Source organism: Lynx rufus, unplaced genomic scaffold (assembly GCF_022079265.1).
Source record: "Lynx rufus isolate CCGP_SWC_20201006 ecotype Redwood Valley unplaced genomic scaffold, mLynRuf1.p SCAF_7, whole genome shotgun sequence".
Classification (NCBI taxonomy): Eukaryota; Metazoa; Chordata; class Mammalia; order Carnivora; family Felidae; genus Lynx; species Lynx rufus.
The window spans coordinates 15,392,352-15,406,568 of NW_025814889.1; the positions used below are offsets into that span (position 1 = coordinate 15,392,352).

Sequence of the window (14,217 nt, forward strand, 5' to 3'; positions counted from 1 at the left end):
GAAACAAATGCATCTTAAAGACCAAAGAAAGGACAAAGAAGTACTCACCTCTTGCTGTAACTGAATGAGGACATTAACAACTACACCGCTGAATTACATGCTAATTTGAAAATATTTACTCTAGCCTTTCCTAACGGTCCATACCCAAAAGACTGGTTCAGACAGTTATGTTAACTACCACCGTATCATAAAGACCCTGGATCCATCTTGTTCTCCAGGATAAAACCAACAAGTTTTTCATCCTTAGCAAGGATGAAACTTATACCTAGCTGCCGATCTAGTTAAAAAATCAGCTCTGGAAAGCAACAAATTTTTCCAGATTCACTTTTCTAACTGTATTTAGTACGGGTACCAAAAAGAAGTAGGGAATAAAAGTTAAGAGCCTTGGATACCAGGTGAGACTCTGTCTTGGGTCTCAAGCTAAGTCACCTCTAAGCCTGCTTATAATTAAAGCCCCTCAATTATTGAGTACCTACCAACTGATACGACCTAGGGTGCACCAGGTGTGCATTTTCTCAGAGTTCTTCTAACAATGCAATTGTACTATGGTACCACAGGCAACTGTATGACAGTGCAGTGCAATGAGAATAATACTATAAAAATACAGTAGTAACTCTACATATGAAAAAATATATGCAATGAGCCTTGTATCACAAATATAACATTATAAGAGCAGTAAGTGCCAAGGCAGCCACAAGGTATCTTGACAATAGAAAAGTGTGGTGAGTTGACCTCAGACCTTGAGTAAGACTGCGTTTGAATTCTGGTTCTAGCACATATAATTATATCGCTGGGCAAGTTAGTTAGTTAGTGCCCCTGTATTTCAGTTTCACCCTGTGCAAAGTGCCGCTAACCTCTATCTACCTCATAGAGTTGTTATGATGATTAATTAGTAAGTCTTCAATAAACAGATGTGGGTGCTTTCTTGCTATTGTAATTATCTGATCTTATCAAGGGGTGAGGGCAGTGGGGTAGACTCCTCAGATAAAGGGATCCCTAACTTAAAATTTACAGAATGGTGGGAATTAACCAGTCTGTGGGGGAGGAGGGGTGCTGGGTAGGAGAAATATTTCAGACACTTGAAGAGGTTCAATGAACACAATATGACATGAACTAGCTAGCTAATCTTAGATCATTTAATCATTTGGGGATTCAATTTCATCACCTGAAAAATAAGGAGGGAAATGAGATAATCTCTATGATTTCATGATACTTATACTTCTATAAAATTTGAACACAGTAAAACAACACATTGGCAACAGATTTGAAACAAACAGGTTTTACTCCTTTTTCAGTTCCAAATGTAGCCCAAAAGGCCTTAGATGTAAATTTTAAGACCATTCCCACTTTATCTCCTTTCTACTCCCCTTGTTCTGGTTTCCCTCATTATTAACTTTCCTACATCTGTAAATAAAAGTAATCACGCTGCAGTAACCTTGTTTTCCACCTGTGAAGGTGGTTTACATTTCTCTAACTGTAATGTTAATTTTCTCCTTCAGGAGTATCATCCATCGACATGATTCCAGGTGGCTATGTTTTATCAAAAGGACTGTTGTATATAAATATGGCCGGATGTTTATTATTTTTTTTTTAATTTTTTTTTTCAACGTTTATTTATTTTTGGGACAGAGAGAGACAGAGCATGAACGGGGGAGGGGCAGAGAGAGAGGGAGACACAGAATCGGAAACAGGCTCCAGGCTCTGAGCCATCAGCCCAGAGCCCGACGCGGGGCTCGAACTCACGGACCGCGAGATCGTGACCTGGCTGAAGTCGGACGCTTAACCAACTGCGCCACCCAGGCGCCCCCGGATGTTTAAATTTATGTTTACATTTACCAAATTGCTGATATGACGTTACATATATTTATGACCAAATTTTCCTCCTTAGTTGGCAGGCTGGTGTCTAGTTAAAGGAGAGGCCCTGGGAAGACTTAGCCAAAAGAAAGATAAACTCTATCTCTAGCCTAACTGGCTTCCTAAATTCTAGGACCATAAAACATCATCCTTATTAGATCTCTCTCCATTGAGGGTAGTCCAGAAAAGTCAAATTCAGGGTATATAACACCGAACTCATCTTTCATTCCTTCCTGCCCTGCCTCCTCCCTTTCCTCCTGGGTCCCTGTTGGATAGCACTGGTCAGCACCACGGATAGCTCCACAGGCACTTTCAGCTCCACACTGTGGGATGAAAAAACAATCTTTTACAGCTTGGTGGGAAGAAATGGGTGGAGGGCATGGGATCTGAGCTATTTTTATTATTTTAAGGTCAAATATAATGTAACATGGAGTTTAACAGGAACTATACCCACAACAATTCTATGACAGTGGCACTAATAATTCTTCATTCATTACATTTAAAATACTGTCAACTTTATTTGGAAAATTTTTACCCATACTCAAAAGTCAAGAGAATAATATAAGTCCCCATGTACCCATCCATCCCGTTTCAAAAACTATCTATACAGGGCATGTTCTATTTCATTTATTTTCACTTCTACTTCCCTCCTCCATAACTATGACCAAATCTAAAAATTCCTTACTCTCATCAAACATCCACTATCCAAATTTCCTGATTATCTAATATATCTATCTATCTATCTAGATAAATAGATATAGATATATATAGATATTTGCATTTTGTTTGAATGAGATTTTCTGAAAACATGCTGAATGTGTTTTAATAAACTGTAGTTATTATTCTTACTGATAATTCAAACAGTCCCAGTTTTGGCCAGTGGGACCCTCTTCAACCTGGCATCTCAAATTCTTCTGACACAGTCTTTGATAGCTTCCTTGCTTTCTAGATTGACAGGATATTACAGGCTCCATTGTATATTCTCCTCATAAAGACCTGGAATTAGCTTTTTTATTTTATTTTTTTTTAAAGATCCCAGACTTCTTTCAGTGGGAAATGGTATTTAAAGACACAATCCAGGGGCACCAGGGTGGTTAAGCATCTGACTTCAGCTCAGGTCATGATCTCATGGTTTGTGAGTTCGAGCCCCACATTGGGATCTCTGCTGATCCTCTGTCCCCCTCTCTCTACCCCTCCCCTACTTGTGCTCTCCCCCAAATAGATATTAAAAAAAAAAAAAAAAGACAACAGTCCAGAAGCTAAGAGTGGTATCGCTACTGTATTAGTCATTTTTTTTTTCTAGGTCTCTTTGGTGGTCAGGAAAAAAAAAATTTTTTAAGGGAAAAAAAAATCATTAGTTTTTCCTGTATTTCCAATTCTAATTTATGATTATAGGATTTAACTTCTCTAATTTTTGTTACCTCCTTGCTCTTTTGCTGAAAATTTTAATCCTTAATTACACTAACATAATTACACTTTGCTTTATACTATAATAAATACACAATCATTTCAAAAACAATGAAAATGTTATTACTAATAATATATCTGAAAACATATCACTTCCTCCAGTTCTTTCTGTCATGGGAGTTTAACCTAATAGAATGTAAAACCAAATCACTGTATTTTCAAGTCATTTATAACAGTTTTTAAACTGTAAAAAAGAAGTATTACCAAAAAGTGCATAAAATATATATCCATTTAACAGTGCAAGTTCATTTAACAAGAATTTAAAAATGAATAATCGTGTAACCATTACCTAGGACAAGAATGAAAACAAGGTAGAGCCACTCTCCCTGACATCTCCTCCCTTTCCTCCAGAGTTAATCAGTATCCTGACTTTTGTGACAGATAAAAAAAGATCCAAATAATCATGAGATGAAAACTATAATGAGACAGTTATCAAATTTTAATTCAAAGTAACAAAAAAGATCTAAAATGACACTCAGAACACAGGATTAAACAAACGAACAGAACATAGCTGTGGAACAACTACAAGAGGCTAAATAAAACATGTATAAACAGAGTCCTGAAAAGAGAGTCAAGACTGGGGGACAGGGATGGGGAGGGAGAGTGAAAAAAATATTTGTAAAAACAACGGCTGAAAATTTTCAGATTTGATGAGAACTATAAACCCACCGATCCATTAAGCTCAGCAAACCCCAAGCAAAAAAACAAACAAACAAACAAACAGCGAGGAAAACTACACTAAGGCACATTAAAATCAAATGCTCAAAACCAGTGATAGAGACAACCTTGAAAGCATCCAAGGTTGGGCAAAAGGGTTACATACAAAGGAAGAGAAGGAACACAGCAGATATCTTGTCAGGAACAATTCAAGTGAGAGACAGTGGAACAAAACCTTTAATGAAAGACAAAAAACTGTCTATCCAAGATTCTACACCAGTGAAAATATCATTCAAAAAATAACGTGGAAGAGTTTTGGAGGTATATGAAATCTGAAATAATTCATACATGGAATATCCACACAATAAGAAAAGCTAACAGAAGTCCTTCTAATAAAAGGAAAAATATAGATAGAAATACAGATCTACACAAAGGAGTGAAGAGCACTAAAAATGCATAAATACCTAAATGCATAAATACATAACAAAATGTATAAGATGCTTTACTTCTATTTAGATCTCTACAAAATAGATTTCACTGATATAAAAATAATAAAAATGTAATGTGGAGCTAATAACATTAGAAGTAAAATGTATGACAACAAAAGCATCTGGAGGATGAGATATCCAAGTATATTATGTTAAAGTTCTCCTAACTCTATGTGAAGTAATAACATCACTGTGAAATGTCAAAGATGTAAATTATAAACACTAAAGCACACCCTAAAATTAGAAAAGATTACAACTGGTAAGTCAACAAAATAATGATAAAATGATGTCTTCAAAAATATACAATCCAAAAGGCACAAAAAAATAAAAGTGGGGAAAAACAGATGGAATAGGAAAAAAACATACTAAAGGATAGATTCAAACCTGTCCACATCACTAATCACATTGTGTAAATGGTTAACAAACCCCAATTTTTTTTTTAAATTTTTTTAACGTTTATTTATTTTTGAGACAGAGAGACACAGCATGAACGGGGGAGGGTCAGAGAGAGGGAGACACAGAATCGGAAGCAGGCTCCAGGCTCCGAGCCATCAGCCCAGAGCCCGACGCGGGGCTCGAACTCCCGGACCGCGAGATCGTGACCTGGCTGAAGTCGGACGCTTAACCGACTGCGCCACCCAGGCGCCCCAACAAACCCCAATTAAAAGAGACTGTCATATGAGATGGAAAAATGGGTCCAAACTATATGCTGCCCACAAGAAACTCACTTTAACATAAAGATATTAAAAAGCAAAAAAGGAAAATGATATACCATGCTTACATTAGTGAAAATAAATATGGAGTACAGCTACATTAATATTTAGCAAAGTCGATTTCTGGCCAAAGAATGTTACTATCGCTAAATAATTTCACTTCATAATGTAAAAGGAGTCAATCAACAGGACATAAACAAACTAAATATTTATAAATCTAATTACAGAGCCTGAAACTACATGAAGCAGAAACTGACAGAACTGAGAAGAGAAACAGACAAATTCATAATTATAGTCTGAGACGTCTACCCCTCTCTCCATAACTGATAGAACAAGCAGACAGAAAATCAGAAAGGATCCAGAAAACTTAAACAACATAATCAACCAATCTGCACCCAAATGGGTAGAAAATATTGAATATGCAAAAAAAATATGAACTTTGATCCACACCCCACACCATATAAAATATGAACTCAAAATGCATCACAGACCTAAATGCAAAACCTAAAATTATAAATTTTCTGGACTAAAACAAAGGAGACAATCTTATTAATTTGAATTAGGCAAAGAATGAATACTTGGATAGGACACCAAAAGTACAATCCATAAAAGGACTAACTAGACTTCAACAAAATTACAAATATTCTTCAAGAGACACTGCAAAGAGAATGAGAAATCACAGAAAGACAGAAAAGCTTTGCAAAGTATACAACTGAAAAAGGATTTCTATCTGAACACATAAAGAATCTCAAAAGAATAATAAACTATTAAAAATGGATGGATTTGAAAATTTCACTAAGGAAGATAGAGGGATGGCAAAAACTCAACATCATTTTTCATCAGATAAATGCAAATCAAAACCATAATGGGAACCTACTATAATGGATAAAAATGAAAAAACTGGCCATGCAAAGTGTTGACAAGGATATGGAGGAACAACACTTAGACACTGCTGGTTGGTACAGAAAATGATACCATCATATTGAAAATGGTTTGGCAGTTACTTAGGAAGGTAAATCTATACTTACCATATGATCCATCCATTGCACTCCACATAAAAAAAGAACAGCACATACCCAATCAAAGACTTGCACACAAAAACCCATCACAAGTTTATTTGCAATAGCCTCAAACTGGAAACAACCCAAACATCCACAAATAGGCAGCTGGATAAATGAACTATGGTATCCCCACTCCATGGACTACTACTAACCAATACAAAGAAATGAACTACTGATGCATGCAAGAACAACTCTCAAAATCATTATGCTGAACTAAAGGAGCCAGTTTAAAAAGAAAACAAAGAATACACGCTGTACGTCTCTATATAATACTCTACAAACGTATAGTTAGGAAGTAAATCAGTGGTCACCTGGAGACGGGCTAAAATGAGTGACGGCATGAGGCAGGGACAAGGTCCACACAGGAGCACAAGCAAACTTTTGGGTATGACAAATAAGTTGACTGTCCTGATTCTGGTGACTACTCTACAAGTGTATACCCACATCAAAATGTATTCAGTTATGCACCTTATGTATGTAGTTTATTGTTTAACAACGACTCTTCAATAAAGATGTTAAATTAAAAAAAAAAAATCAAATTGGCCCAATGTTACGAAGCTAGCAAAAGGTAAGAGTGGGATTTGAACCAGGGAACCTGCCTCCGGAGCCAGTGCTCACATCCACTGGTCTCCTGCATGCCTCCTGGAGCGCGTTTATGCACCGAAGCCGCACAGGCTTGATGTTAAGTGACTGAGCCCTCCTCTTCCTGTGTTCCCTCCCAGGTAGTACCAAGAGACATTTCACTGTTCATTTACATTTCCTTTGGGAGAATCCAGAAGCCCTTTGGGTTCAGGAAAATGCTTCTCTAGGGTCCCAAGTTCGCCTGGCAGAGGTGTGCACCTCCAGAAGCCGGCAAGGCTCTGAGCCAGAAGTAGGCTGATCCTGGCTGTGGTTCTGATGGCTGCCGTGCAGCCTCTAGTTCTCTTTTGTAATGGAGGCAGTTACATTTATTTTCGAAAGCAGGAATCTTGGCATAACGTAAACAGAGCGGTGACAATTCTTTCACTCATGTGCTCTGTTTTGGTGGTGCACGTAAATTAAAACTAAGTCACACTGGTGCCGTCTCTTAGGAAAAACACATGCGATGCCATCTTTTTGTCCTTCAACACACAATTAGCAGTAAAAATTTGACAGAATTTTGTTTGCAACCTACAAAACTAATGGAACTTGTGAGACAATTTAATATCAAACTTGGAAGTAGTGCCCTGGCAGAGCGTTCTGTGTGCAGACAAGCCAAATATTTCTACGAGCACACACACTACTCCTCACCCTTGTTGGGAAACTCCTGAGTTCAACAAGTCAGACAGCACATCAGTGACACGGGTGAGGGAGGTAAGTAATGGCAGGCAGCCGACTCCAGGCTATGGCTCCTCTTCAATGCAGCTGATGAGAAGTCGATTGGTTCCCCAAAGCCGAGCAACTACTGAGGGCTTCTCCATACCCTTTCACATCTAGGTTTTTACGTTCAGAGAATGGGCTCTAAGTACTTTTTCTGACCTGTCCACCAAACTTATTTCGAGGGCTGGGGCTAGGGGGGATGAACTATCTCCCATTCCCTTCCTTGGGCTTTGCTATATGTTTCTAAGCAATTGTTATAGTTCAAAGCCTGCCAGTCCACCTTCTACAGAGTCTCTCACACCATCATGATGGAAGGCAGCAGCCACACCTGCATCGTGGGGTGCTCAAGTGGCCAAGAGCTAGGTCCCTCCCACTGACCCCCCACAAAGGTATCTGTTAGAGGATGGAGCCTGGCTGATTCAAAAAATAGGAACACAAACAGGCTCACGGGCCGAACCTAGGTCAAATACCCCCTTGAGGGCTCTGTTAGTTTTTTCCATATTACCCTCAAACATTCCACGTGTGGGGTTTCTTTCAGAGCCTAGCTGAAAAGAGCTACGAGATTTGATGGGGAATGGCTGGCTAGGGAAGGCTGCAGCCTTGGAAACATCACAGAAACATTTATGGTGATGGAAGCGACACTAATAATATCACGAAATCTTAGCAACTCAGACACGAGAAGAAAAAGGGAAACACTTAAGAATGTGTAATGGATGTGCGACAGAAGGTTTTTAAAACTGTTCCTCCAGCAGCAACGTCGAACCTGCAGGCAGCAACGTATACTTGAAAGAAACACCACTCTCATTCACCGAGGATTTCGAGGGCGGAGGGCATGCCAGGTACTGTCTGAGGCTCCTGGCGACGCACAAGTGCACAAAACAAAGTCCCAGCTCTCGGGGGAACCTCCACTCTAGAAGTTACAGGCAGGGGTGCGTGGTGGGGTCTGTTTTAGAGACGGTGATACAGAAGGTGTTTTGCTGAGCTGACGTGTGAGCAAAAACTTGAATGGGATGAGAAGGAGCCAGACGTCATTTGGAGGTTAAATCCAAGAGCAAAACTATGTGTGTTTACAGACAAATATTCGTGCCCAAGAAAACAAAGAGGGTGAACACACATCAGAAGTTCAAAAGGTTGTACTGGTATGTCTTTCCTGCTTCTGTGTTTCTATCTTTTAACCGAATGGGAGTCTATCTAGAAACCAGGTGATCCACACCTTAGTGTTACTGAGCGGCTCACACCTTTGGTTTTTTTCACTATAAAACCCAGAAGGAAATTACTGTTTCTTTCTCTTTTTGGGTGTTCTGGGGATAGCGACAAGGTTTCCTAGACTTCACACACTTAGCAGTTCATTCCAGAACACTTGAGGCCGGGTCAGGAAGCAACTGATGGCATGCAAATGTGGAGTCGCTAGTCACGTAGACGCATGCATGATTTAGTATGTGGCACTTGGCAAAGGGGGAACTGGGTTAATAAACTCCAATAACTGGGTGTCCGGGTGGCTCAGTCGGTTAAGCGTCTGACTTCGGCTCTGGTCATGATCTCGCAGTTTGTGAGTTCGAGCCGTGTCAGGCTCTGTGTTGACAGCTCGGAACCAGGAGCCTGCTTCAGATTCTGTGTCTCCCTCTCTCTGCCCCGTCCTGCTTGCTTGCTCGCTCTCTCGCTCTCTCGAAAATAAACATTAAAATATTTTAAAAAATAAAAATAAACTCCAATAACAGAGTAAAGCCAAGACAGATTTAATGTTCAGGTAAACTGGAATGGTCAACAGAACTGCACGCTCCTTTGAACACAGGTAATTTTTCTGTTTGGTCACTCTAATGGCTGGCAGATCTCATGTCACTCTAACTTTGATGCCTGTTTGGAAGATACATACTTCTGGACCTTAGGTTTTGAATTCTAATGTTAGCTGCCACTTAAAAGAACCAAGACTCCTTGGAGAAAAGTCAGTTCTTTTGTTGAGAATTATAACCTGGGACTGGCGCTAATAAGAAAACTAAGACACAGGGGAGCCTGGGTGGCTCAGTCAGTTAAACGTCCAACTTCGTTCGGCTCAGGTCACCATCTCACGGTTTGTTGAGTTCGAGCCCCACGTCAGGCTCTGTGCTGACAGCTCAGAGCCTGGAGCCTGCTTTGGATTCTGTGTCTCTCTCTTTGCCACTCCCCTGCTTGTGCTCTGTCTCTCTCTCAAAAATAAATAAACATTAAAACATTCTTTTTAAAAAACAAAGAAAAGCAAGCCACAAAGAAGAGATCACAGGGAAAACTTGGGAGGGGCTGTAGCAGCCAATCTGATTTCAGTCGCTGGTACCTGAATGTTATATCCTATGCTTTCAACTATAGGATGGGGATATGGCCCTATAGGGCACTGGGATTTAAAAATTTTTTTCAACATTTATTTATATGTGAGAGAGAGACAGTGCATGAGTGGAGGAGGGATAGAAAGAGAGGGAGACACAGAATCTGAAACAGGCTTCAGGCTCTGAGCTGTCAGCTTGAAGCCCGATGTGGAGCTCGAACCCACAAGCTGTGAGATCACGACCTGAGCTGAAATGGGATGTTCAACCGACTAGGGCTGGATTTAAGAACCAGAAAAGCTGAATGATGATAACTGTACCATTAAGCGTCATACTTTAACTTCCTTTTCAGAATGTCAGTATAATCTCGGCATTTCCTTTCTCTTCCTAAATAATACTCAAAAAGCAACAGGTAGAATATGAGACAGTTTTTTTTTTTTATTAAATTCTTTTTTAAGTGTTAATTTATTTACTTTGAGAGAGAGAGAGCGTGCACGTGAGCGAGCAGGGGAGGGGCAGAGAAGGCTAGAGAATCTCAAGCAGGCTCCACGCTGTCAGGGCAGAGCCCAAAGTGAGACTTAATCTCATACACTGTGAGATCATGACCTGAGCCAAAATCAAGAATCAGACGCTTAATAGAATGAGCCGCCTAGGCACCCCCAGCAGTGCTCTTTTGAGTAAGACTGATGGAGTTTGATGTCTGGCTCTACCACTCGGGTAAACCTTGGTCATTTTACTTCATCTGCAACTCTCCATTTTCACATCTGAAAGCCAGCTGAACTGACACTTACGTCTTACGGAGTCATAAAACTGCAGGAGATGAAGCCTGCAAGGAACCTATCAGGGCCTCGAACACAGCAGGACATCCGTGAATGTCAATTCTCTCTCCTCAGTGTAACTAAGGCGACTTCTCTCACTCACTAATCCACCCGGATGTTAGTTCATGAATAAAAGAAAAATGGAGGAAGCGGAGAGGGTACTGGACATCCTCATGTTCCGAATGTTTCTAGTAAAAGCTTGTATAATGTATTCACGTGCTGGTCTCGAGGGAGCATTTGCCTCGTATCCCATTGTATCTTTCTCTAACCGTGTTTCAGTATCAAAATAATAAAGATAATAAAGACATTTTCATTCAATCAACCTCATGACTGGTATGCTCCCTGTTGATCTTATTAAAAGTTTATATAAAAATAAAAAAGTCTGTTTCAGAAAACTAGAAAAAAAATACAGTTCCAAGATTTTAAGTATTTCAAAGCAAAAACTGTTATTAACAAAATTTGCATTCCTTAGGAATTATCTAGAATTGAGTACCAAAATAAATTCCCTAGTTGCAAGACATAGTCTATTAAAAGATCACCACTCACGCAGTTTCTATTGAGAATGCACAGGAACAGATTAAAAATGCTCATAATCTCACATAAACAGTCTGAAACACACACGTCATCTTAACTTACAGCCAAAAAAAATTAAATGAGAGAGAAGAATTATAACAAAAAAAAATCCATGTCTTATATGGGAACCTGAAGCTTAATCTCATCATCTCATATGTAACGAATTCTTCGAACATCCATTCTTTCTTATTTCAAACTCTCATGACATTTCAAATATAGGAAAAACTTACCTTCAGTCACTTCAACTATAAGGTGGGAAAATACCTCTATTTAAAGAAACTCAGCGCTCAAGTATGTTTTGTTTTTTCCTTATTTTCCTCTGTTACATCTTTGTGAATGACCACCTTTTCCCATCTCACATTGGATTATGACAGAAAAATGGATTGTTACAGATTCTTCCAAGGACGCAGGAAAGCCTGATGCTATATCTGTGATATGTTATAAAAAAACACAGGATTTCACAATACTTAAGCAAAGAATAGGAATGATCACCCTCATTAACTAAGAAACATTCTTTCAAGCTCTCTCAGAGAATCCCTTTCTAAGACTCAGGACTTCTTTCTTCTGAACCTTCTTTAAGAAGGTTTGGGTGTACCTGGTTAAAGAGAGACTGTAAGAAGGGTTCTACTCAACTGAGGCAAATGAACGGAAAAGAGCTATCACAGGAGACAAAAAACAATCACAGGCATGCATTCCTCAGACATAGTGAGAGGGTTTGGTTCCAGGCTCTACAATAAAGGAAATACTTATTTACTTATTTCAATCAGTAAGCCAAACGAATTTTTTGGTTTCCCAGTGCATGTAAAAGTTGCGTTGACATTATCCTGTAGTTTACTAAGGGTGCTATAGTATTATGTCTAAATAAATGCATATTTTTGCTAAAAATGCTGACCATCACGTGAGCTTTCAGTGAAATCATCATCTTTTTGCTGGTGGAGGGTCTCCCCTCGATGTTGATGGCCGCTGACTGATCAGGGTGCTGGCTGCTTGATACTGGAGTGACTGCGACAATTTCTTACGATAAGACAATAATGAAGTTTGCTGTCTCGACTCACTCTCTTTTACCGACAATTTCTCGGTATCACGCGATGTTGTTTGAGCATGCTATTCACAGGAGAACTTCTTTCAAAAGTCAATCCTCTCAAACCCTACAGCTGCTGTATCATCTAAGTTTGGGTAACTGTCTAAACCTTTTTTTGTCATTGTGAACAATCTTCAAAGCACCTTCACTTCACCAGGAGATTCTGCTTTAGGAAACCACGTTCTTTGCTCATCCATAAGAAGCAACTCCTCATCCAGTCAAATTTGACCGTGAGACTGTAGCCATTCAGTTCCATCTTTAGGCTCCACTGCTAATTCCAGTTCTCTTGTTATTCCTACCCTATCTCTCAGGGAAGAGAGGCCAGAGGAGTAGGACAGAGACAGGGGAACAGCCCATCAGTGGAGTAGTCAGAACACACAACATCTATCCATTCAGTTTGTGTCTTAGATAGGCGCGATTCATGGTAGCCCACAACAATGACACTAGTATCATCAAAGATCACTGATCATGGATCACCATAAGAAATGTAGCAATATTGATTGGGATTGCGTTGAATGTATAGATAGCTTTGGGTAGTATTGACATTTTAACAATATATTTTCTTCCAATCCATGAGCACGGAATGTTTTTCCATTTCTTTTTTCTTGCAGCTACAACAAGCAATCCTAAAATTTGTATGGAACCACAAAAGACCCCGAAGAGCCAAAGGAATTTTGAAGAAGAAGACCAAAGCAGGAGGCATCACAATCCCCGACTTTAGCCTCTACTACAAAGCTGTAATCATCAAGACAGCATGGTATTGGCACCAAAACAGACACATAGACCAATGGAATAGAATAGAGACTCCAGAATTGGACCCACGAAAGTATGGCCAACTAATCTTTGACAAAGCAGGAAAGAATATCCAATGGGAAAAAGACAGTCTCTTTAACAAATGGTGCTGGGAGCACTGGACAGCAACATGCAGAAGAATGAAACTAGACCACTTTCTTACACCATACACATAAATAAACTCCAAATGGATAAAGGACCCGAATGTAAGACAGGAAACCATCAAAGCCCTAGAGGAAAAAGCGGAAAAAACCTCTCTGACCTAAGCCGCAGCAATTTCTTACTTGACACACCTCCAAAAGCAAGAGCATTAAAAGCAAAAATGAACTTTGGGACCTCATGAAGATAAAAAGCATCTGCACTGCAAAGGAAACAATCAACAAAACTAAAAGGCAACTGATGGAATGGGAAAAGATATTTGCAAATCACATATCGGACAAAGGGCTAGTATCCAAAATCTAAAAAGAACTCACCAAACTCCACACCCGAAAAACAAATAATCCAGGGAAGAAATGGGCAGAAGACACGAATAGACACTTCTCTAAAGAAGACATCCAGATGGCCAACAGGCACATGAAAAGATGCTCAACGTCACTCCTCATCAGGGAAATACAAATCAAAACCACACTCAGATATCACCTCACGCCAGTCAGAGTGGCCAAAATGAACAAATCAGGAGACTATAGATGCTGGAGAGGATGTGGAGAAACGGGAACCCTCTTGCACTGTTGGTGGGAATGCAAACTGTGCAGCCGCTCTGGAAAACAGTGTGGAGGTTCCTCAAAAAACTAAAAATAGATCTACCCTATGACCCACCAATAGCACTGCTAGGAATTTATCCAAGGGATACAGGAGTACTGATGCATGTTTATAGCAGCACTCTCAACAATAGCCAAATTATGGAAAGAGCCTAAATGTCCATCAACTGATGAATGGATAAAGAAATTGTGGTTTATATACACAATGGAATACTACGTGGCAATGAGAAAGAAATATGGCCTTTTGTAGCAATGTGGATGGAACTGGAGAGTGTAATGCTAAGTGAAATAAGTCATACAGAGAAAGACAGATACCATATGTT

The 14,217-nt window shown here is 39.5% G+C and overlaps 1 protein-coding gene across 5 annotated transcripts in view; it reads right to left on the minus strand.

Moving 5' to 3' along the window:
• The window catches only part of RSU1 (Ras suppressor protein 1), a 202,719-nt gene that overhangs the window by 62,772 nt on the left and 125,730 nt on the right, over positions 1 to 14,217 (minus strand). Inside the window, exon 9 of one of the 5 annotated variants that reach the window (XM_047066518.1) lies at positions 9,720 to 9,759. The exons of the other annotated variants lie outside the window; for them this stretch is intronic. Coding sequence (XP_046922474.1) covers position 9,759 — 1 coding nt within the window. The 3' untranslated portion in view covers positions 9,720 to 9,758. Of the gene's footprint in view, positions 1 to 9,719; positions 9,760 to 14,217 lie in introns of those variants that run through there. 5 annotated transcript variants of the gene reach the window in all.